The sequence below is a fragment of the Heptranchias perlo genome, chromosome 36 (genome assembly GCF_035084215.1).
Source record: "Heptranchias perlo isolate sHepPer1 chromosome 36, sHepPer1.hap1, whole genome shotgun sequence".
Classification (NCBI taxonomy): domain Eukaryota; kingdom Metazoa; phylum Chordata; class Chondrichthyes; order Hexanchiformes; family Hexanchidae; genus Heptranchias; species Heptranchias perlo.
In genome coordinates this window covers 20,185,543-20,207,532 of record NC_090360.1, presented here as the reverse complement: position 1 = coordinate 20,207,532, position 21,990 = coordinate 20,185,543, and the positions used below count along the sequence as shown (strand labels likewise).

General features: G+C 46.0%; 1 protein-coding gene across 3 annotated transcripts in view; it reads left to right on the top strand.

The window, feature by feature from the left end:
* The window catches only part of LOC137304185 (S-adenosylmethionine synthase-like), a 42,374-nt gene extending 21,678 nt beyond the window's left edge, over positions 1-20,696 (top strand). For 2 of the 3 annotated variants that reach the window (XM_067972706.1, XM_067972708.1), the window contains exons 5-9: positions 1,479-1,622; positions 1,819-2,037; positions 5,130-5,312; positions 6,174-6,307; positions 10,679-20,696. In XM_067972706.1, the coding sequence (XP_067828807.1) occupies positions 1,479-1,622; positions 1,819-2,037; positions 5,130-5,312; positions 6,174-6,307; positions 10,679-10,781 (783 nt within the window). In that variant the 3' untranslated portion in view covers positions 10,782-20,696. The remainder of the gene's footprint in view (positions 1-1,478; positions 1,623-1,818; positions 2,038-5,129; positions 5,313-6,173; positions 6,308-10,678) is intronic. The other variant, XM_067972707.1, reaches the window with a different exon arrangement.
* Positions 20,697-21,990: the final 1,294 nt, after the last annotated feature.

Below are 21,990 nucleotides of genomic sequence, written 5' to 3'. Positions count from 1 at the left end.
CTTGCACTCACTCAACCTGCCTCTAGAGGTCAGCAGTGCAGTGTTTTCACATTGTCCCTGGGTGACTTGCCCCACCAGCAAGTGAGGAGATCAGCGTTCAGGAGATGAAAGCCAAAATGATGATATTTAGAGAACTGTCTGCATACTGCCAGGTTAATGAACCCTCCCGTAAATGGATATACCCCATTTGTATAATTCATGAGCAAAAGTTCTGTATAAATAGTCTTTGATCCTCAAAGCGAATCAGGTCAAACTCCAGAATATTCATCCATTTTCACATCTCCACTATTCAACCCCAGCCTGCTACCCTCACCCTCACTGACACTATTGTTCCCCCCCCCCCACAGACCCTCCCCCCCCCATCTCAGTAGCAGAGGAATGAGCAATATCTAATCACAGGGTGTATTATTGTCAGTTTTTTACAAGGTGTCAGCTGTGGCTCGGTGAATGCCTCTCTAGTCTCTGAGTCCCCAGGTCGTGGGTACAAGTCCCATTCCACAGATTTGAGCACGTAATCTAGGCTGATGCTTCAGTGCAGCATAGGGAGTGCTGCACTGTCAGAGGTACCGTCTTTCGGGTGAGACGCTAAACCGAAGCCCAGTTTGCTCGCTCAGGTGGACGTAAAAGATGCCATGGCATTATTTCGAAGAAGAGCAGGGGAGTTCTCCCTGGTGTACTGGCCAATATTTATCCCTCAATCAACATAATTAAAACAGATTATTTGGTCATTATCACATTGCTGTTGTGGGATCTTGCTGTGCGCAAATTGGCTGCCGAGTTTCCTACATTACAACAGTGACTACACTTCAGAAATATTTTGTTAACTGTAAAGCACTTTGGGACGTCCTGAGGTCCTGAAGGGCACCCTATAAATGCAAATCTTTTCTTTTATCTCCAGTATTCAACCCCAGCATGCTGCCCTCATTGACGCTATTGTCCCCCACAGCCATCACCCCCCTCCCCCCCAATCTCAGTAGCAGAGCAATAAGAGATCCCTAATCACAGGGTGCATCCTTGTCACTTTTCTCCCCCCTTTTCCCCCATCGCTTGCTGGGTTCTAGCTCCGTGAGTGCTGACCACAGGCCAGTGCTACGCCCAGGTGCCCACCATCTTTGTGTGAGGCAGACTATGTGGGGAAGGGATTATCCAGCCGAGCCTCCTCTTGTCTTCCCCTGACATTCAGGCACTCACACTATCTAGCGGGGGTTCATTGCAACATAGGAACAGGAGTAGTCCATTCAGCCCCTCGAGTCTGTTCCGCCATTCAATTAGATTATGGCTGATCTGTATCTTAACTCCATTTACCCGCCTTGGTTCCATATCCTTTGGTACTCCCACCCAACAACCTACTGATCTCAGTCTTGAAAGTCAGGGTGGGGTCAGGTCGATGGTTGGAAGTTCTGCCCTGACCCAGGTATAAATGGGAAAAAGAAAAGCAACACCGTCATTTTCTAAACACGTCCATGTCCCTTTTCCAGGGCCTGATGTTCGGCTATGCCACAGACGAGACGGACGAATGCATGCCGCTGACAATTATCCTCGCACACCGGCTCAACGCCAAAATGGCCGAGCTCCGGCGCGACCGGACGCTCCCTTGGCTCAGACCTGACTCCAAGACCCAGGTGCATTGTGCTTTTGCTGTCTCTCAACGCGCGACTTCCCAGCGCTGTTGGCTAAGAGGCCGCAGCACGGCTTGGCAGCGTTTCAGGCGGGGACGCTGGTGGAGTTCCGTGACCCGAGGTGTCCGGTCCTCCAGCACTGGGTCTCCGTCACCGCGCCGAGCGCAGAATTGACCCGGTTGCTGTGCTTCCTCTGTAGGTGACGGTGCAGTACAGCCAGGAGAATGGGATGGTTGTCCCCACTCGTGTACACACCATCGTCATCTCTGTGCAGCACGATGAAGACGTGCCACTCGACGAGATGCGCGTCGCCCTGAAGGAGAAGGTAATCGATGCCGTGGTGCCCAGCAACTACCTGGATGACAACACTGTGTATCACCTCCAGCCCAGTGGCCGATTCGTCATTGGAGGGCCTCAGGTTAGTCAGAAGAATGTCGTTTGTTAAGAGAAATAACACCAGATTGGCCGGCTGGTTAGGGGGAGATTTAATAGAGATGTTCAGAATTAAGAGGGGTTTTGATAGAGTAGATCGGAATAAACTGTTTCCACTGGCAGGAGGGTCGATAACCAAAGGACATAATTGGCAAAAGAACCAGGGGGGAGATGAGGAGAATTTTTTTTACGCAGCGAGTTGTTATGATCTGGAACGCACTGCCTGAAAGGGCGGTGGAAGCAGGTTCAATAGTAACTTTCAAAAGGGAATTGGACATTTACATGAAAAGGAGAAATTTGCAGGGCTATGGGGAAAGAGCAGCATGATGGGACTAATGGGATAGCTGTTTCAAAGAGCTGGCACAGACACAATGGGCTGAATGGCCTCCTTCTGTGCTGTAACTTTTTATTCATTGATGGGATGTGGGCGTCGCTGGCAAGGCCGGCATTTATTGCCCATCCCAAATTGCCCTTGAGAAGGTGGTGGTGAGCCGCCTTCTTGAACCGCTGCAGTCCGTGTGGTGAAGGTTCTCCCACAGTGCTGTTAGGAAGGGAGTTCCAGGATTTTGACCCAGCGATGATGAAGAAACGGCGATATATTTCCGAGTCGGGATGGTGTGTGACTTGGAGGGGAACGTGCAGGTGGTGTTGTTCCCATGTGCCTGCTGCCCTTGTCCTTCTAGGTGGTAGAGGTCGCGGGTTTGGGAGGTGCTGTCGAAGAAGCCTTGGCGAGTTGCTGCAGTGCATCCTGTGGATGGTACACACTGCAGCCACAGTGCGCCAGTGGTGAAGGGAGTGAATGTTTAGGGTGGTGGATGGGGTGCCAATCAAGCGGGCTGCTTTGTCCTGGATGGTGTCGAGCTTCTCAAGTGTTGTTGGAGCTGCACTCATCCAGGCAAGTGGAGAGTATTCCATCACACTCCTGATTGCATAGATAGAATCCGGCCCATTAAACTTTCAGCCGTAGATATTACCAATTTAAATTTCTACCCCATATGCAGCTATGATAACACCATCATCGTATAAATGTAACTTCTGCAAGTACTGTGTGATGAAAAGGGGTGATCTCTCAATCCTGTACTGCCAGCAGGAAGCCACGTTCACAGGGAGTGTGAGACAGAGAATCAAAACCACAGAGTTGATGCTCTATCCCCAACCCCTTTGAGCGTGCTTTCTCACTGGGAGCACAGAAGACACCAACCCCCTCAATATGTAGGCCAGTGAAAAAACTTGCTATTTACAGCACAGAAACAGGCCATTCGGCCCAGAAGGTCAGTGCCAGTATTTATGCTGCACACGAGCCTCCTCCCTCCCCTCTTCATCTGACCCTATCAGCAAATAATACGAAAAGTGATGGACAGGAAAAGACCCACTGGTCCATCCAACCGTCCCACACAACTGTGATACCGTGGGCTCAATTTTCAAATGGAAGTGTGCCCGGCATTCCCGAACTGGAAGTCCCGCCGGCAATTAAAGCCAGCAAGACGATACTTAAAGAAGCGAATGTACCTCATTAAGGTACTTTATTTCTGACAAATTAGGTAGTTAAAACGATTTTAAACTTACCGGGGCAGCTTTCCCACGGCTTCTGACTCACGCGTGAGGGGCCAGATCAGGCAAAAATAAACTAAATAAATTAAATAAAATTACATTTCAGAACGTCAAAAATTAAATTCACCTACCTTTCCATCGATGTCACCTGCACCCCACCCCACTCCTACCCCGATGTCTCTTCTCCGATCTCTCACCCCACTCCGATGTCTCTTCTCCGATCTCTCACCCCACTCCGATGTCTCTTCTCCGATCTCTCACCCCACTCCGATGTCTCTTCTCCGATCTCTCACCCCACTCCGATGTCTCTTCTCCGATCTCTCACCCTCCCCCGATGTCTCTTCTCCGATCTCTCACCCTCCCCCCAATGTCTCTTCTCCGATCTCTCACCCCCCCCGATGTCTCTTCGATCTCTCACCCTCCCCCCGATGTCTCTTCTCTGATCTCTCCCCCTCCCCCGATGTCTCTTCGATCTCTCACCCTCCCCACAATGTCTCTCCGATCTCTCACCCCCCCCGATGTCTCTTCTTCGATCTCTCACCCTCCCTCCGATGTCTCTTCTCTGATCTCTCCCCCTCCCCCGATGTCTCTTCGATCTCTCACCCTCCCCACAATGTCTCTCCGATCTCTCACCCACCCCCCGATGTCTCTTCTCCGATCTCTCACCCACCCCCCGATGTCTCTTCTTCAATCTCTTACCCTCCCCCCGATGTCTCTTCGATCTCTCACCCCCCGATGTCTCCCGATGTCTCCCCTCCACCGGCATTGCAGCTCCAGTCGGCAGCCAGCCTGTCAATCACGTGGGCAAAGGTAAGTTTTTTTTATTCGGGTTTTCCGCGCACACCTTGACCCCCCCACCGCTGCCATTCCGCCACCATTTCAAAATTGAGCCCCTTGTGTATCACCATATATATATACTCTCCACTCTCCACCCCACCCGAAACCACGTAATCTCACGGGAGAGGCGAAAAATTGATAAAAACCCAGGCCAATTTGGGGGGAAAATCTGGGAATTTCATCTCCGACCCTTTTTGGCGATCGAAACTAGTCCAGGAGATCACGCTGGCCCTCATAATTCGATGCAGTACTTGCCTTTTGTACGAGGTGACCTCCGCCCCAGTCAGAAACAGGTCCACCTCTTGCATGAGGGAATTCAGCGAATCGGTATCCACCGCAGGAGTCTTCAATCCTTTCTGCCACGTGTTTATCTGGCTTCCTCTTAAATCGTCGATGCTATTCACCTCAACTACTCCACGTGGTAGCAAGTTCCACATTCTCATCACTCTCTGGGTAAAGAAGTTTCGCCTGCATTCCTTATTAGATTTATTAGTGATTATCTTATATTTATGACCTCTAGTTCTGGTCTCCCCCACAAGTGGAAACATCTTCTCTACATCTACCCTATCGAACCCCTTCATAATTTTAAAGACCTCTATCAGGTCACCCCTCGGTTAAGTAGCTTATCTGGCTAGACACTCCTTGTATGACTGAGGGAATCATCGTGTGCCTTATTTTTGGGTTGTTTAGGGTGATGCCGGAGTTACCGGCCGGAAGATTATTGTGGACACGTATGGGGGATGGGGAGCTCACGGCGGAGGAGCCTTTTCAGGCAAGGACTACACCAAGGTTGATCGATCGGCAGCGTATGCTGCTCGCTGGGTGGCCAAGTCTCTGGTCAAGGCCGGTCTGTGCAGGCGTGTCCTGGTGCAGGTGAGGATTCAGTGGTTTGGAGACCAGAAATGACACTGGGATGTTTAATGCATCTGTATGACGCTACTCTGTCCGCTCTTTTACCAGAGGCATTAGTCAGTTTTACTTTAAATGGATTAAAGCTTCCATTAAACTGACACAATAATGCAATACAAGCAACCTTTCACTAATATCAAATCCAGTGATTTACAGACTGGTACGTTTTGGCTGATGGGGGGAATTGAGTGCATGATTTGGGCCATATTGGGCAGTGTGGAGTTTAAACAAAGCTGCTACAGGCAATAACTCCGTGTTTAAAACATCTGTTGAATCAGACCAGCTAGTCAACAATATATGAAGTACCTGGGGTGTTTGTGTCAGAAGGTGCTTAATGAGAGCCTATGGGCAGGCCATGGGCACCCTGGGAAAATGGTGGGCCTTCTCTTTGAACCTCTACAGTCCATGTGGTGATGGTGCTCCCATGATGGTGTGAGGTAGGGAATTCCAGGATTCGGACCCAATGGTGATAAAGGAACAGAGATTAATGTCCAAGTTGGGATGAGGTGTGACTTGGAGGGGAACTTGGAGGCGATGGTGTTCTCATGACATTGCTGCGTGTGTTCATGTGTTTGTGAGTGAGTGTGTTTGTGTATTTGTGGTTCTGAGTGAGTGCGGTTGTGAATGAGTGTGTATGTGTCTTGAGTGTGAGTGAGTGTGGTTGTGAGTGAGTGTGTTCGTGTTATCAGTGATCAGTGTGAGTCTATGTTTGCGATCGTCACCTTATCCTCCTATTTTTTGCACGATGATTTTAAGCCGCGTTCTATAACAGTTTGTTCAGTGAAACCACTTTTTCAGCACATACTTACTGCTGTAAATTTTCAGGTTGCTTATGCCATCGGTGTTGCTGAGCCTCTCTCCATCTCCATTTTTTCATACGGAACTTCACAAATGGGCGACAAGGCGTTGATGGAAATTGTGAAAAAGAACTTTGACCTTCGACCCGGCATGATTGTCAGGTAAAATGAACTTGTTGCGTTTGGCTCTGGGAGTGAAAGGTGAGGATTGGCAGACGAGATCTCACCCGAGCCGCACACGCAGTGCTTAGTGTGGTGGATGGCTGTTATCACGATGATGAGGAAGTAGACATAAGGATGACTATCCATGCCATTCCCTGCCGCTCCCTGATACGTGTGGCCTGTGCGTGAGGCTCCTCCCGCAGCCCGTACTTGTAAAATTGGACCTGTAGTTCAGAAAGGCATTCACTCAGACAAATGCTCCTGTTTACAGTTTAAGATGACCGCTGGTGTAACTCAGCACAATAGCTGCCAAACTCGGGTTGCCAACTATGGTTGGGCGTATTCCTGGAGGTTTCATCACATGACCTCCCGCCTCCCACCACCTCACCCATTTGCCCCCCCCACCAGTCTCCAATATTTTTATAACTAAGAAGCAAAACTGTTCAAAGAAAATGATGAAAACACACCATTTTTTTTAATGCCCAATGATTTTTCTCCCGGGTTTTCTCCCGGCAGTGCCTTGGACACTGATCTTTAATTCTTGGAGACTCCAGGGCAGTCCTGGAGGGTTGGCAACCCTATGGCAAACATAAATGGCTGCAATTGGAAGCACAAGCTGCCATCTTTCCCTGGCCGCAGCCCATCCCTCAGTCAGACGTCGGGCAACCAGAAATAAAAGTTCTAATTTTTCAAACAGCTGCCCCCTGGTGTGTGGAATCCAGCCTGCAGTGTGACTGGGGTACGTCCCATTGCACTGTCAGCCCCGGAATGTTATACAACTGTTTTTACGTGAATCAGTTCCATAGTACAGCTTAACCTGAGCAGAGCGAGGAACAGCAAACAATTCCAATTGAAAATGAAGGGATAGTAGACAGCATCATACACCAGAAAGGAATGGCCTTCATTACCTCCATTTAACAGCAATACCCCAGCTAAGATACATTGGGCAGAGGGACCTATGGTTCTCTGTATTGCAAGGTGCCTTAATCCTTTTCACGTGGGCCTCTCTATACCAAAGTAGCTCCAGTATGGTGCAATGCTCTGATTTTTTGTTAGTTGACTTTGACCTACGTCCCCCCAGAGGTCAGTGTTGGGACTGTTGCTCTTCTCAATATATGTAAACAATCTGGACTCGGGTGTGGGGACACAATATCGAAATTTACAGGCAACACAAAAATAGGTGCGTGGTTAACCGTGAAAAGGACCATAAGGGACTTCAGGAGGACATGGACAGGTTAGTAGATCACACAGGTAGACGTCAGATCAAATTTAATGCAGAGCAATGTGAGATGATAGCTTTTATAGGAGGAAGAATAAGAAGAGGACGTAGATACTAAATGTTAGAACGCTAAATGTGGAAGGAGGGGTTGATAAAGCTGTTTATATATAAAAAAAAGCAGATGTGGTCCTGGGCTTTATAAATAGGGAATAGGGTATAAACACAAAGACTGAGTGCTAAACATACACAAATCATTGGTTAGGCCATTGTTAGAATATTGTGGCCAGTTTCGGGTGCCTTACCTTAGGAAGGATGTCAAGGTCATGGAGAGATTCACTGGTACAAGAGACTTTTGTTAAGAGAAAATGGGGCTCTTTTCATTAAAGCAAAGAAGGTTAAAAGGAGCTCGGGTTACAAGCGATTTTGATGAAGTAAATCAGGAAAATCTATTTCCACTGATTGGCAAGTCAGTGAACTATTGATTCTACGGCCGGGAAATTGCTCAGAGCTGCTCCCGATCCACCAGGGTTACTTTGTTGGAAGTGCAGCACAAACCCCGTTTACACACCTACCCGTCTACTGCCGTGCAGATCACTGCCGAGGCAGTGCCCCACAGCAGGCGCTTGTCTGGAGTAAGCACGGATGAGGCAGGTGTAACCACATCTGGCCCATCCACACTCGCATGCCAATGGGGAAGCGGGCAGGACAAGCAACCCCATAGCAACAGATGTGGCAGAGGCAATTTTAGGGCCATCTCAGGACCCAGAACAAGAGTGCACAAGATTGATAGAACCATTGAACCATAGAAAAGATACAGCACAGAAGGGGGCCATTCGGCCCATTGTGTCTGCGCCGGCTCGAAGAACAACCAGGTGCCCATTCTAATCCCACCTTCCAGCATCCGGTCCGTAGCCCTGCAGCTTACAGCACTTTAGGTGCAGGTCCAGGTGCTTTTTAAAAGAGTTGAGGGTCCCTGCCTCTACCACCAATTCGGGCAGTGAATTCCATACACCCAACACCCTCTGGGTAAAAAAGTTTTTCCTCATGTCCCCTCTAACCCTTCCGCCAATCAGCTTAAATCTATGTCCTCTAGTTCCTGAACTCTCCGCTATGGGAAACAGGTACTTCCTGTCCACTCTATCTGGGCCCCTCATAATTTTGTACCCTCAATCAAGTCACCCCTCAGCCTCCTCTGCTCCAAAGAAAACAACCCCAGCCTATCCAATCTCTCCTCATAGCTGCAATTTTCAAGCCTTGGCAACATAATTGTAAATCTTCTCTGCACTCTCTCCAGATCAATGACATCATTCCTGTAATGTGGTGACCAGAACTGCGCACAATACTCCAGCTGTGGCCTTACCAGCGTTTTATACAGTTCCATCATTACATCCCTGCTTTTGTATTCCATACCTCGGCTAATAACGGAGAGCATTCTGTATGCCTTCTTCACAACCTTATCTACCTGTACTGCCACCTTCAGGGACCTGTGCACATGCACTCCAAGGTCTCTCACTTCCTCTACCCCTCTCAATATATTCCCGTTTACTGCGTATTCCCTTTTACTGTTTGCCCTCCCTAAGTGCATTACCTCACACTTCTCCGGGTTGAACTCCATTTGCCACTTTTCCGCCCACTCCACCAACCCATTGATATCTTCTTGGAGTCTACAGCTATCCTCTTCACTATCAACTACATGGCCAATTTTTGTGTGGTCTGCAAATTTGCCAATCATGCCCCCTACATTCAAGTCCAAATCATTAATATATACCACAAACAGCAAGGGACCCAACACTGAGCCCTGTGGCACACCACTGGAAACGGATTTCCATTCGCAAAGACATCCATTGACTTTTACCCTTTGTTTCCTGTTACTGAGCCAATTTTGGATCCAATTTGCCACATTTCCCTGTATCCCATGGGCTTTTAACTTTCTGACCTATCTGCTATGTGGGACCTTGTCAAATGCCTTATTAAAATCCATGTAGACAACATCCACTGCACTACCCTCATCAATCCTCCCTGTCACTTCCTCAAAGAATTCAATCAGATTTGCAAGGCATGACCTTCCCTGAACAAATCCATGCTGACTATCCCTGATTAAACCATGCCTTTCCAAGTGACAATTTATCCTATCTCTCAGTATTAATTCTAATAGTTTGCCCACCACCGAGGTAAGACTGACCGGCCTATAATTGTTCGGCCTTTCCCTCGTACCCTTTTTAAATAATGGTACTACGTTTGCAGTCTTCCAGTCCTCCGGTACCTCCCCTGTATCTAGTGAGGATTGGAAAATGATCCTCAGAGCATCCGTTATTTCCTCCCTGGCTTCCTTCAATAGCCCAGGAAACAATCCATCCGGCCCTGGTGACTTATCAACTTTCAAGGATTCCAGTCCCTCTAGTACTTCCTCTCTATGAGCTGTGCGAGAGCAAGGAGCACAGGTGGACTATCAGGCCCATGATTTCCAATGGCGCTTTATTCAAGTAGGAACTTGATTGCTTCATTACCACTCAATTTCTGGACTTCGCTTAAAACAGCCAAACATCAACTAAGCAAATAGATTAATGAGCTATATAGCCAGAACAGTAGAGCACAAGTCAGAGGAAGTCATGCTTAAACAGTACGATGTTTTGATCCGACTAGATCTTGTGTCCTCTTCTGGTTACCAAGACACATTCAAGCCTTGAAACTGCTTCTGAGAGAAACCATAAGGCTGATTCCAAGGGTCAGAGGACTGAAATGTAAGGACAGACTGGAGGAAATTGGGCTTTTCAGCCTTTAAGGGAGATGATGAAATGTAATCTTATAAGATAGCATACAATGTAGAAAAGATACATTTGGAAGACTACGTTAAACTGCACCACGACACAGGATCAAACTAGCTAAAGACAAATTTAACACTGATATCAGGAAATTCATCTGCACACAAGTGATTAACACTTGGAATGGACTCCCAAGATGAGTATTGGAGAAGAAAAGCCATGAATCTTTAAGAAATAGTTGAATGCCCCAGTTGGGAGAGCTGTAAGATCCTTCTGGGTGGATGAACTAAGATGGTTTGGATAGTTGCTCTCATCTGTCTCTATCTTGTGCGTTGTCCTTTGCATCTACCTTGTGACCTTGTATCAGACAAAAAATGTTTCCTTTTCTAGGGACCTAAATTTGAAGAAAGCAATCTACCAAAAAACAGCGTGCTACGGCCATTTTGGCAGGAGTGAATTCCCTTGGGAAGTGGTCAAGAAGCTGAGCTACTAATATATCCCGACTTGGTCCTAAACCTGCTGCTGTTTACACCAGTGAACTGGGGAGGGGCATCTTGTCCCGAAATTCCACTACGAATTGTCTGCTGCCAGTAATTGCTTCAGTTAGGTTCGGATTCTTATCTACAGGAGGGACCAAAACACTGAAAACAAACCACAATAGTAAGAAGCTTTCACCGGCCTTAACATTGACTTGTTGGAGACAGGTTGCTTTTGGTTTCCTGGGAGTTTCCATCTGCAATCTGAAACTGCAATCCTTTCATTTAAGGAAACGTAAAAGTTCCATTTGAAAATGCACAAAGGCACCCGCAGAATTCCACAGTCCAAGTGGCATCTTCACCTCTCAACCTTCAAGCCCAGTAACATGGGGACACAGACCATAACAAATTGGGCCGCAAATGACCAAAATGTAGGGTGCTCGTATTCTGCTGTGGGTTATATTGCCTGAAGCGTTGAGGTGGAAAGATACATCAGACTGTCTTTGTCATTTCAATTCTGTTCTCCTTCCACCAATTACTTTAAATCTATGCCCCCTGGTCACTGACCCCTCTACTAAGGGAAATAGCTCCACCCTCTCCACTCTATCTAGTCCCGTCATAATTTTATACACCTCAATTAAATCTCCCCTCAGCCTCCTTTGTTCCAAAGAAAACATCCCCAGCCTATGCAATCTTTTCTTGTAGCTAAAATTCTCCAGCCCTGGCAACATCCTCGTAAATCTCCTCTGTATCCTCTCTAGTGCAATCACACCTTTCCTGTATTGTGGTGACCAGAACTGTACGCAGTACTCAAGCTGTGGCCTAACCAATGTTTTATACGGTTCTAGCATAACCTCCCTGCTCTTATATTCTTTGCCTCGGCTAATAAAGGAAAGTATCCCGTATGCCTTTTTAACCACCTTGTCCTGCTATCGGCAGGGATCTGTGGACATTCACTCCAAGGTCCCTTTGTTCCTCTACACCTCTCATTTATTGTGTATTCTCTTGCCTTTTTTGCCCTCCCCAAATGCATTACCTCACACTTCTTTGGATTGAATTCCATTTGCCACTTTTCTGCCCACCTGACCAGTTCCTTGATATCTTCCTGCAGTCTACAGCTTTCCTCCACATGGCCAATTTTTGTGTCATCTGCAAACTTCTTGATCAAGCCCCCCACATTCAAGTCCAAATCATTGATATATACCACAAAAAGCAAAGGACCTAGTACTGAGCCTTGCGGAATATGCCTTCCAGTCGCAAAAACACTGTGTCAACCATTACCCTTTGCTTCCTGCCACTGAGCCAATTTTGGATCCAACTTGCCACTTTCCCTTGGATCCCATGGGCTTTTACTTTTTTGACCAGCCTGCCAGTTGGACAAGCCTTGCTAAAATCCATGTACACTACATCAAATGCATTACCCTCATCGACCCTCCTGAGATTTTCCTGTGTCTTAGCCAACATTTATCCCTCAATTAATATCATTATCTTATCATTCATCACATTGCAGTTTGTGGGACCTTGCTTTGTGCAAATTGGCTGCTGCGTTTCCCTGCATTAGAACAGTGACTACACCTCAAAAGTACTTCATTGGCTGTAAAGCACTTTGGAACGTCCTGAGGACGTAAAAGGAGCTCTTTCTTTCTAATATACAAAAAAAACCCACTAAAAATAAATGCTTTAATTCTGTACTCCCAGTTGCTTTATATCTCTCTCTCTCCCACTCTCCATCTTATTTTGTTCTTGATATCGTGCTAATTTATATTCTGACCTAATCTAATCGATCCTCTGATGTCTCGTTTCTCGAAATCTTTTGACATTCCTTCGTTCTCTTCTGTTTCTATTCTGGTGGATTTGATGCTGTTCTTTTTTTTAAAAAAAGTGGGTTTTTGATTAGCCACGTGATTTTTTGTTTATTTGTCAAGCCAGTTAAAAGATTACACGCTAGATGCTCCCAGGGCAACCTGTGACTCTGTTCAAACATCAAATAAGACCAGTGACACACTAAGGATTAAAACGAGATCAGAAAAATTGACTGTGATGGATTAGTGCATGCGACACACAGCTTTGTGGTGATGCGATGTATGGGATATGCAGCCCCCCATGGTCGAATCCACGATATCGGGGATTCGACCATGGGGGGCTGCATATCCCATACAACTTTCCAAAGTGAATGGATGGAAAATCGAACCGGGCACACTGATCTCCATGCACAATTCCCGATGTGCATTCCCATCGCACAAAGTTCTGTGTCAGGAGCTCTCCTTTGCAAAATCTATTTCTTCTTAAGGCTGCACTTTTTGTACAGAAAAACAAAATTAAATGATGTTTCTTATTGTTGTTATCTGAGCTCCCCTCTACACCTCCAGATGGCGCCATGTTCAATAATGCTCCATCTCTACTCAGTAAAGGCAAGGAAACAATCCCAGGAAACCAGACTCATCTCCATCTCCCCTGTGTGCTAAACTTGGCTTCTCTCACCCGAGGGGATTAGACCTGTCTCACATTGCAGGGAAAGCTAGGAATCCCCTCATTTCTCACCACTTCCGTTGGATAAAACGTGTACAACCCCAAGGGAGAAAGTTGGACAAAGAGCTGCCAGCAACTCGGGACACAATATGGACACGGAAATGAGCCAATAAAGGATTCCAGGAATCAAACAACATTTCAGAATGGACTCTTTGACTCCTGGGCCAGTTTACAGATATGGTAGCACTGTAGTGGGACGACTATGTAACTTCACGCTCCTGGCAGGGAATCTTGCCCTCTGAGAGCGTGTAATCAGAAATTCCGCCGCATTCGCTGGAATTTCCGATATGCTCTCTCACCAGGCAAGGCTTCCCTCAGGAAACACAAAGTCCGGAAATTACCCCTGCTGTGTTTATCTGAAATTCCTCTCGCTGCTCTTTTAGCCTGTTTAAAATAAATGGTTTGCAGTTGAAATGAGCCAACCGAGGAATTTTGGACAAACACGTTAAGCGTTCAAACGGCGTAATGTCTGGGCGCATGTTGCTTCACCTCTCAACGCTTGAGTTCTTGTCTTGCTCCTAATGTAGGGAAAGCTCGTTATGTTGCCAATTATTAAGTAAAATCAATTCTTGGGGGCATAAACTTGGGTACAATGCACAAAACTATCTTCAAATTGGGCCCTAATTCACACTAATTTGACCATTTACCTCAGAAAGGTCACAGGTGAAGAAAGCATGGCCAATAGATTTCACCTTGGTGAGGTGAGGTGAGGATTGAGCTACAACGTCAGGGTAAATCATAGGAAGCTCTAGACATGGAGAACAAATCTGCCAATCTCCATCCTAACTTGCCGTGATAACGCAGATATGCAATTAAGATTTAACATTCTCTTCTTGAGCCTAGCAGCCAAAAGACCTTGTCAAGAGTCTGACAGACACATGACGTTCTTTGGCTTTGAAGATCAGTGTTGCTGGCAGCACCAAGGTGAGGTGGCACAAAGTGATGGGCATCGAGCTACGGGAAAGACAAAACACCAATAGGCCACTGTCATGCTTCTCCTGGCAGTTGTCCAAGAGTGGCATTGGTATTGCTTGGGAGTAGGCAGCTCTGCACCACCCTCTCTGTGGGTGGAGGTATACGGCCCTGGAGAACCATTAAGAAGGGGAGAAGATGAGGAAATAAAGAGTGCCTAGTAAGAAAGTACCTCACCCCTGAAAGAAAAAAAAATCATCACTGATGTTCTTAAAGAATATATTTATCATTCATCAGTTTGAAGTCTTAATCGAGCACTGGTAATTGGCACCTGTCTCCAGAATGATTCGCTGCTGACTGAACTGTAAGGGTTAAAGTTTCCACCCCCATTTCCCAGCATCCACCAGCATTACACCATTAGTCAGATACTAGTTAAAAAATGCACTTTCAGTTAGTTCCAGAGTTGATCTCTGGACCATTTATTGTGGTAGGGAATATGACGTTTTGTCACCGACCCCACACTCTTTCAAATACATGCGAAGTCTTCTGGGGTAATATCATTACCATGTCTCATGGACACCGCTAAATTCCACAAGGGTCTTCCAATGTCATGAGGCGATTGCCTTTGTTTTGCTTTCTCCATCTCTCCCTCTTGTTTACTATCTCTATTTCTCCCTCTTCTTTAACTATCTCTATTTCTCCATCTTGTTTAACTATTTCTTTCTCTTCCTCTTGTTTACTATCTCTATCTCTCCCTCTTGTTTACTATCTCGATCTCTCCCTCTTGTTTTACTATCTATCTCTCCCTCTTGTTCAACTATCTCTCCCTCTTGTTCAACTATCTCTCCCTCTTCTTTAAGTATCTCTGTCTCTCCTCTTGTTTAATTATCTTTCTCTCCCTCTTGATAAAATATCTCTATCTCTCTCTTGTTTATTATCTCTATCTCTCCTTCTTGTTTTACTGTCTCTCCTTCTTCCCCCTCTTGTTCATCACCTGATCGTTAATTTCTGATTGACCTTGCCTTCTCTTTTGCTGTTTTCAAGTTCTTCCCCTTTGTTTCTCAATTTAAAAACACACCCAGTCCTCATCCCTTTACCATTCCCTGGTCAAAAACAAGCCAAAGTAATTTTTGTTCAGTTTTTTTATGGCGCAGTCACACACACAACATTAGTTTAATTGACACTGACCCCCCAGATTAGTTTTATCCTATCCTACACCAATTCCCATTTGCCCATTACTCTGTCCTCACTGTCTCACACTAGCTCCCAGTCCTCCGATGCTTCAAATTTAAAATTTTCATTCTTGTCTTTCCTTCCTTTGTATCTAAACCCCTCCATGGCCTTGCCCCTCCCTATCTCTGTCACCTCCTAAAGCCCTTCAACTCCCTCCCCCACCAAACTCTCTGACTCCGGCATCTTGTGTAGCCCTCCTCCCTTCATCCCACCATTGGCAGCTATGCTTTCAGCCACCTCGATCCCACTCCCTGGAATTCTTTTCCCAAACCCCGCTGCCTCTCTTCCTTTAAGACCCTCCTTGAAACCTACCTCCTTGTCCAAGCTTTTGGTCACTGCTCTTAATCTCTCCTTATTTGGGCTCAGCGCTTTATTTTCTTTCATCATGCCTCTGTGAAGCATGTTCTACATTAAAGACGCTAAGTTGAATGCAAGTTGGTGGGGTTGATGTGATGGGAAGTTGATCCTCATGGATTGCCTGGCGCTGATACATGAGACAGGACTTAAGACACTTTAGCACAGGTGGTTCTGTTGAGTTGCTTTGCAGTTCTAAAACTAGTGCATCGGGCAAAAAGAATAGTGCAGGACACATGGGAATGCAATGTCTAGGCCAAGGGCAGGAATTAAATCGTCACCTTGATATGAGGGATTATTCCAATCTGCTCCTCAGACACTAGTTACACTATAACTATTTAAACCAGATTAGATAAACCATCATATAAATGAAAGCTAGCAATAGCCGATGGAAATTATAACTCATGCACTGTTCTGCGGGTAAAGAACCGTACCTGCAAGCTTCTTTTAGGGACTAATTTTGTCCTTCCTCTTGGCTTAATTCATGGAGGGGTGTTGGATACCGCAGACATGTTAAGCGGGCTAATAATGGGAGGGAGCTTTCTCTCTCTATCTGCTTTTAGAAAGGTGTGCTGTTATTGGAGATGTCATGGTAAGATTTAAGTTTGGCCGTGTGGCAATTGTTTAGGAAAAATAAAACAGAAGAGATACAGGATCAAGAATTGTAGTACGTGAGGTGTTCCTAGAACTGGAGTTTGTACGTTTATAGCAAAAGACCTTGTTACAGTCTTGAACCAATCCGTTGCTCTGCCCCAATTCCCAAGGATGAAGAACCCAAGTGTTGAAGCACTTTTCCTCCTGATAAGGTCACTAGTTTAAATTCCAGTCCACCTGTCACTTGAATTTATTTGTTCAGTTGCATAATATTGTGTTGAACCCATTGCCAGTCAGGAACCTGGCCGGAATATTTTGCAGTGAGTAAAACCTGATATCCTCTGATTCTCTGCTCGCTTGGATGGCACCTTTCACCAGGCGGCCTGCGAGCAGCCTCTCTATAAAAAGATCTGCAGCCCAGGTCGTCTTCTGCTTGCATTTGGAAATCCCGTCTCCCTCGAGGGGAGAAAAATTCATGAAGTAATTTTAAAAGAAAACACAAAATCATTATGACAGCTTGGGAGGAACAAGGGATGAACACAGCAGCCTGTATGAAGTAATATATCATAAGGTTATGGCTGCAAATTGGTCAGGTGAACAACCTTCTTAACTTGAATAACGAAAGCAAAGTGAACTTATTGCCTTTTCCCTGAGACCTTGCCTGCAGCACTAACCATCTGCCATTTAACCCTTTAAGAAGTTATCTCTCCCTTTAGTGAAAAATTCTAGTCTAATTTGAGCAGCGTTGCATCATTTATGGCATCATCAACAAACCTCCAAAGACAAAACAAAGCTGTCAGTGGTGTTACCAAAGGTTTTGGAGGATGGAAATGTTACATTTCGACCTCCAGCCAATGAAGCACCAAACTGATGGGTTCCAGTGCCATCTAGCTGCTCCGGGAGGTAAGGAGCGTTGCCCTCACCATTCTATGTGTGCCAACTGTCAGATGGTTACAGAACAGCATTAGCAGAAACATGGCAGCAGGTTGCCTGCCTGCCCTCTCAGTCATGGAATGGTAAGCGGAGTAGGTCACTTGCCCCCACTACTGCCCCCCTCTTAGCTGCGATACAAGGATATATTTTACAAACACACGCTCCTGGCACTGAGCCTTGCTCGCCAGAGGTGTAATGTGGGAAATGGTGCGTTGCCTACGAATCTCCGTGCAAGTTCCCAGTATGTGTTCCTGGCGGGCAAGGCTCTGTGCCAGCAGTGGGACTCTTTAAACTCCTCTCCGACCCCTTCAGGCGATCAAAATCACAAGGACCAAGTGTCATCTATAAAGACTCTTACCTTCTTTATGATGTGACCTCTGCTCCAGTCAGGAACCAGTCCAGCTCCCTCTTGATGGCATCTAACAATAATTGCACTAATAATGTCAATGATGGGATATAGGTCCAGTGCCAAACAGTTTGCCAAACAGCATGTGATTCCTCCCTACCAGGGTAGGGTGTATGACGCAGGGCACAGAGGTCATCTGCCTACCTTCTTCGCTGGGAAAAAGGCGTGCGTCACTAGCCAGCCATTGCGCCCAAGGAATGGTGCATGGCAAGGAATGATCTAAATCAGAGAAGGGGAGGAATTAGAAATTAACTTCTTTTAATTAAAATAAGATTTCAACTACCTGAAAAATCACAAATTTTTTGATGGGTCTCTACTGCTGCTGAAATATTGTTGGGCTCCATTAGCAATTGGACATCATTGATGGTGATCCCTTTCACTAGTTAGTGCTACGAAAAGCCAGACAGTTACTTCTGATAAGTGCTCCACCAACTGAGTAGACCTATCAAGGGTTTGGTTTTGATAAACCTGCAACTAATCCCCCAGTATATCACATCATTCTACCTTACAGTATGTAGGGAACTGTTTCTAACTACTCGAGGTTTCTAATTCTCATTTTGTATTAGTGATAGCGTCAAAGGAACTGTTTTTCCAACAATTAGCTCTGTTAGATTCTGTGATGGAATTTTTTTGTTGTTGTTTTTAAATGTCTGTTGGGATAGATTTTACCAATTCAGCTCCCGACTCAGAGCTTTGCCCACTGGGAATTCCATGGATGGAAAACTTGGCAGCTCCGACTGACCTTTGCCCTCCGAATTCCAGTTTTGTGTTCCAGATAGGCAAACTTCTGAGTCGGGGGCCAGGATCGTAAAGACTATCCTGTTAACTTCACTTCGACTGGACCAATCAGACACGAGACGAGATGTCTGATGGTCCGAAGTGATGTCATGATGCGATGGTGACATCACCATGGTGGTTTACGCCAAACTGAAACACGGGCTGATCTTATATCGATTATTTCTATAAGAGTAGAAACATCTCTTGGGGATTTCATCTTACGCCATCACTACCCATCGTTTCTAGTCATTGTTTGCGCTGTTCGCCTGGAAGTCTGGGAAGCAGGCCGACTACTCAGGTTGGCCCATGATGCACACAGCATGAGTGGGGGCTAGGGAAGGAGATGTCAGCTGCAAAAGTGGGCAGAGGTAGGGAGCTGTGTAACCATCTAACCGAGGTTCACAAGTAGGTTGGTTTTGTCAGTATGAATTCAGTGATCATCTTCTTAATCGGTGTTGCTCTTTAGCAATGTGTCAGATTGCTTCCGTTTTCTGTTTGCTGCAGGGATCATCAGATTATTTAGTGTTAATCAGTTGAAAAATCAGTGAAGTGTTTCCCCGATGCCTCAGCTGGTAAAAGCACTGCCGATTGTGATATCGAGCTACGCTGATCAGAAGTGCTCCAGGATTTGACCTACAGTCCTTGTCGAGTTCGCTGATCTTGGCCTGGGCTTTAGTGGCCTTCTAGGTTAGGGAGGTGAAGGATCGGCCAGGGGGGGGCCTCCACTCCTGTGTGTTATCCCTGCTGGAAAAGGCATGTGTCCGAACCTAGGGAATGAGGACAGGGTTGGGCTCCGTTGTGATGACCCCCCAACGGGTCGACACCTGGGTGAAGTACCAGAGAAGAGCTGGGGCCTGTGGAAGCAAATCCTCAGCGTAAAGCAGTGCCCACGGGCCAAGAGAGGAGGAAGTTTCAGGAGAGGGTATTTAAGAAAACAAGATCAATACCTGAGCATTCAGTTTTTCATTTCTGATACCATGGGCAAACATTCACTGTGAAAATGATATCATAATTTTATAATGTCCTCGAGCAGCTAGCAGGCAACTCAATTACTTGTGTTCAGACCCGGTTGCACATTGGTGTTGTGTTGAGGGCATCATGTCCTTTTATTTTGGAATTCAGATAAAGTAGGAATTTGCAGGGAAGTCCGTGTGTAGAAGATGCACAGTTCCCGGCCATTCATGGTGTTAAGTTCCTGCTTATCAAAAACAGATGAGGCTTTGCACATGAACCTCAAATATTGGGAATCTCCTTGCAATTTTCCATTTTTGGAAGGTCCAAGACAGAGTTCGGGTCAGTGCTGACCTCCAACAGGACAATGTGACCAGCAGCTGAAACCAGCTGCTCCAACATCTCAGGACAAAGTGGGGGATTTGTGGGTCGTCACTGTCCCACCATAGACACCTGCTGCCTCCCTGCTTGACTGCAATGGGACTGCAACATGTGACCTTACTCACTAGTATTTGTAAAGTATGTGACATGGACCTCAAATGGCTACACCAGTATAAACCAGCAAATACTGATGTGCATCCTATGTTTTTCATTAACTTGTGAATGTAATATATATATTGCTGTGTGCTGCTATCTGAAACTCTATCCTGTATAATTAAAATAATGATCAGTACTGTGATTGTCTGCTTCAGTGTCTTGAGATGTCAGTCGGTGCTCAATATATAATTTGACAGTCTTTCAGTTGATAAGGGATAAAATCACTGAATTAACCAAATGTGGTTTAATGTTGGTCATTTTATTTTCAAATAAACCCAGTCAACATTTGAGAGTTTGTAATTGGCACAATCCAATCGACTTTAGGGTGTCAAACAGAGCAAATGGAAGGACCCGATTGAGTTTCGACCCCCATTGAGGCTTCATACGCTTGTCAAATTATTCCCACCTCAGTGCCAGCGAAGAAGGTTCAGGAATCCAGTTGATGTCCTCTTTCGGGAAGCACTAGCGAGGTGAGGTTTGCTGTGGCTTGTACTTTAACACATGGCGGTGTAATCGATGGTGGTCCCAGAGAGACACTTTGGTTGGTGTTGCGTACAGAGAAACAAACCAGTTTACAAGCTCCTCTGGACCACTTGAGAAGTTGTCTGCAAACTGGGAACTTTGGCTTCGTTAGAAACTGTTTATTTTTTAATGTAAATTGAAGTTTTGCTGTGAACTTGGTACAATAAAATCAGTTTTAAATTAATTGACTTACATTATGACTTACATTTAGTTCACTCTCTATTGGGACATTGGTCAGGTCTCTTGCTGGATCGCAGAACCTGAACAAAGGCAATTATAAATGATTCTGGGTGGAAGCAATTTAAGTGACTGGCGATACTGGGGGCTCGCTTTCTTTTGGGAAAGGAGAGAGTTTGAGGTGATCCAGGCTCTCTGTTGACTGAGGAGATGGTTCATATCCCACAGCCCATATTAGAAACCTCCCTGAAAGGAAGGAAGTGAGGCGGAGATATTTTGACCCAAAGGTATAACAATGCTGGAGTACGTTGGCAGGGAACATAGGAACTGCTGGGCGGAAAAAGGACCAAGATCCATCTGGTTCGCCATCTACCATCCTGGTAGTCGCAAGATACAACAATAGTGGTGTCCACTATAATGGAAGCGTCAGAGAAGACAGAGTAAATGGTTCAAGAGGTCGTTACATGAGAACCGTCAATGCAAATAAAAATCGGGTGGTTTCTGTAAAAGGAGGCCAATCCGCATTGCCAATTTGACACCCAGATGGCAAGTTGAAAATCTGCCCCTTAGAGATTGCTATCTTGATATTCAGATGGTATAAAATATGCAAAGGTATTATTCACAGGGTATCATCCAACACTAGGCTCCATGTGACACCAGGTTGCAGTTTTGTCAATAGTGCTGCGGTAATTGCTGATCTGAATTTTCCTCTATTTTTCCACCCTGCACATTCTCCCTCCTCTCTGCATCCTCGGTGTGTTGAAATAAAAAGGCCTAGTTCCTGGTCTTGGCAGTGAAGAGGCAGGACTGGAGCACCGAGAGCTTCCCCTTCACCCGGACCGTGAAGGGCTGAACCCATTGGATCTTCCTGGTCTTCCCTCATTTAGTACCTGAGGTGAACTCCTGACCTGGATCGGGCCTGCAGGTAAGAGTTGTCAAAGATGGTGGGAATAGTACGAGCCACCAGCCCTTAAAGGGCTGTCTTCCAGAATTAAAGGCTGGCGGCCACTTAAAGATCAGTAGCCGCACCCCTTTAATTCTGGCACCAGGCCTGGCTGATGGCTGGTGAAATGGACTTGTCGAATGAGATGGGTTGCCCTGTTTGGCACTGATCACAATATTCCTGGCAGGAAGTGACAGCCAGGAGCAGCACTGTGGTTACTCATGGAAATCTAGGAATAGTTGTGGAAGAATGATGGAAGCTGCCAAGGTAAGCCTACCCAATAGAATGAACTGATCAGATAGAGGGCTCAGGTAATAAATGTTATTTCTGCACTACAAGCTTAGATTATGTGTTTAAG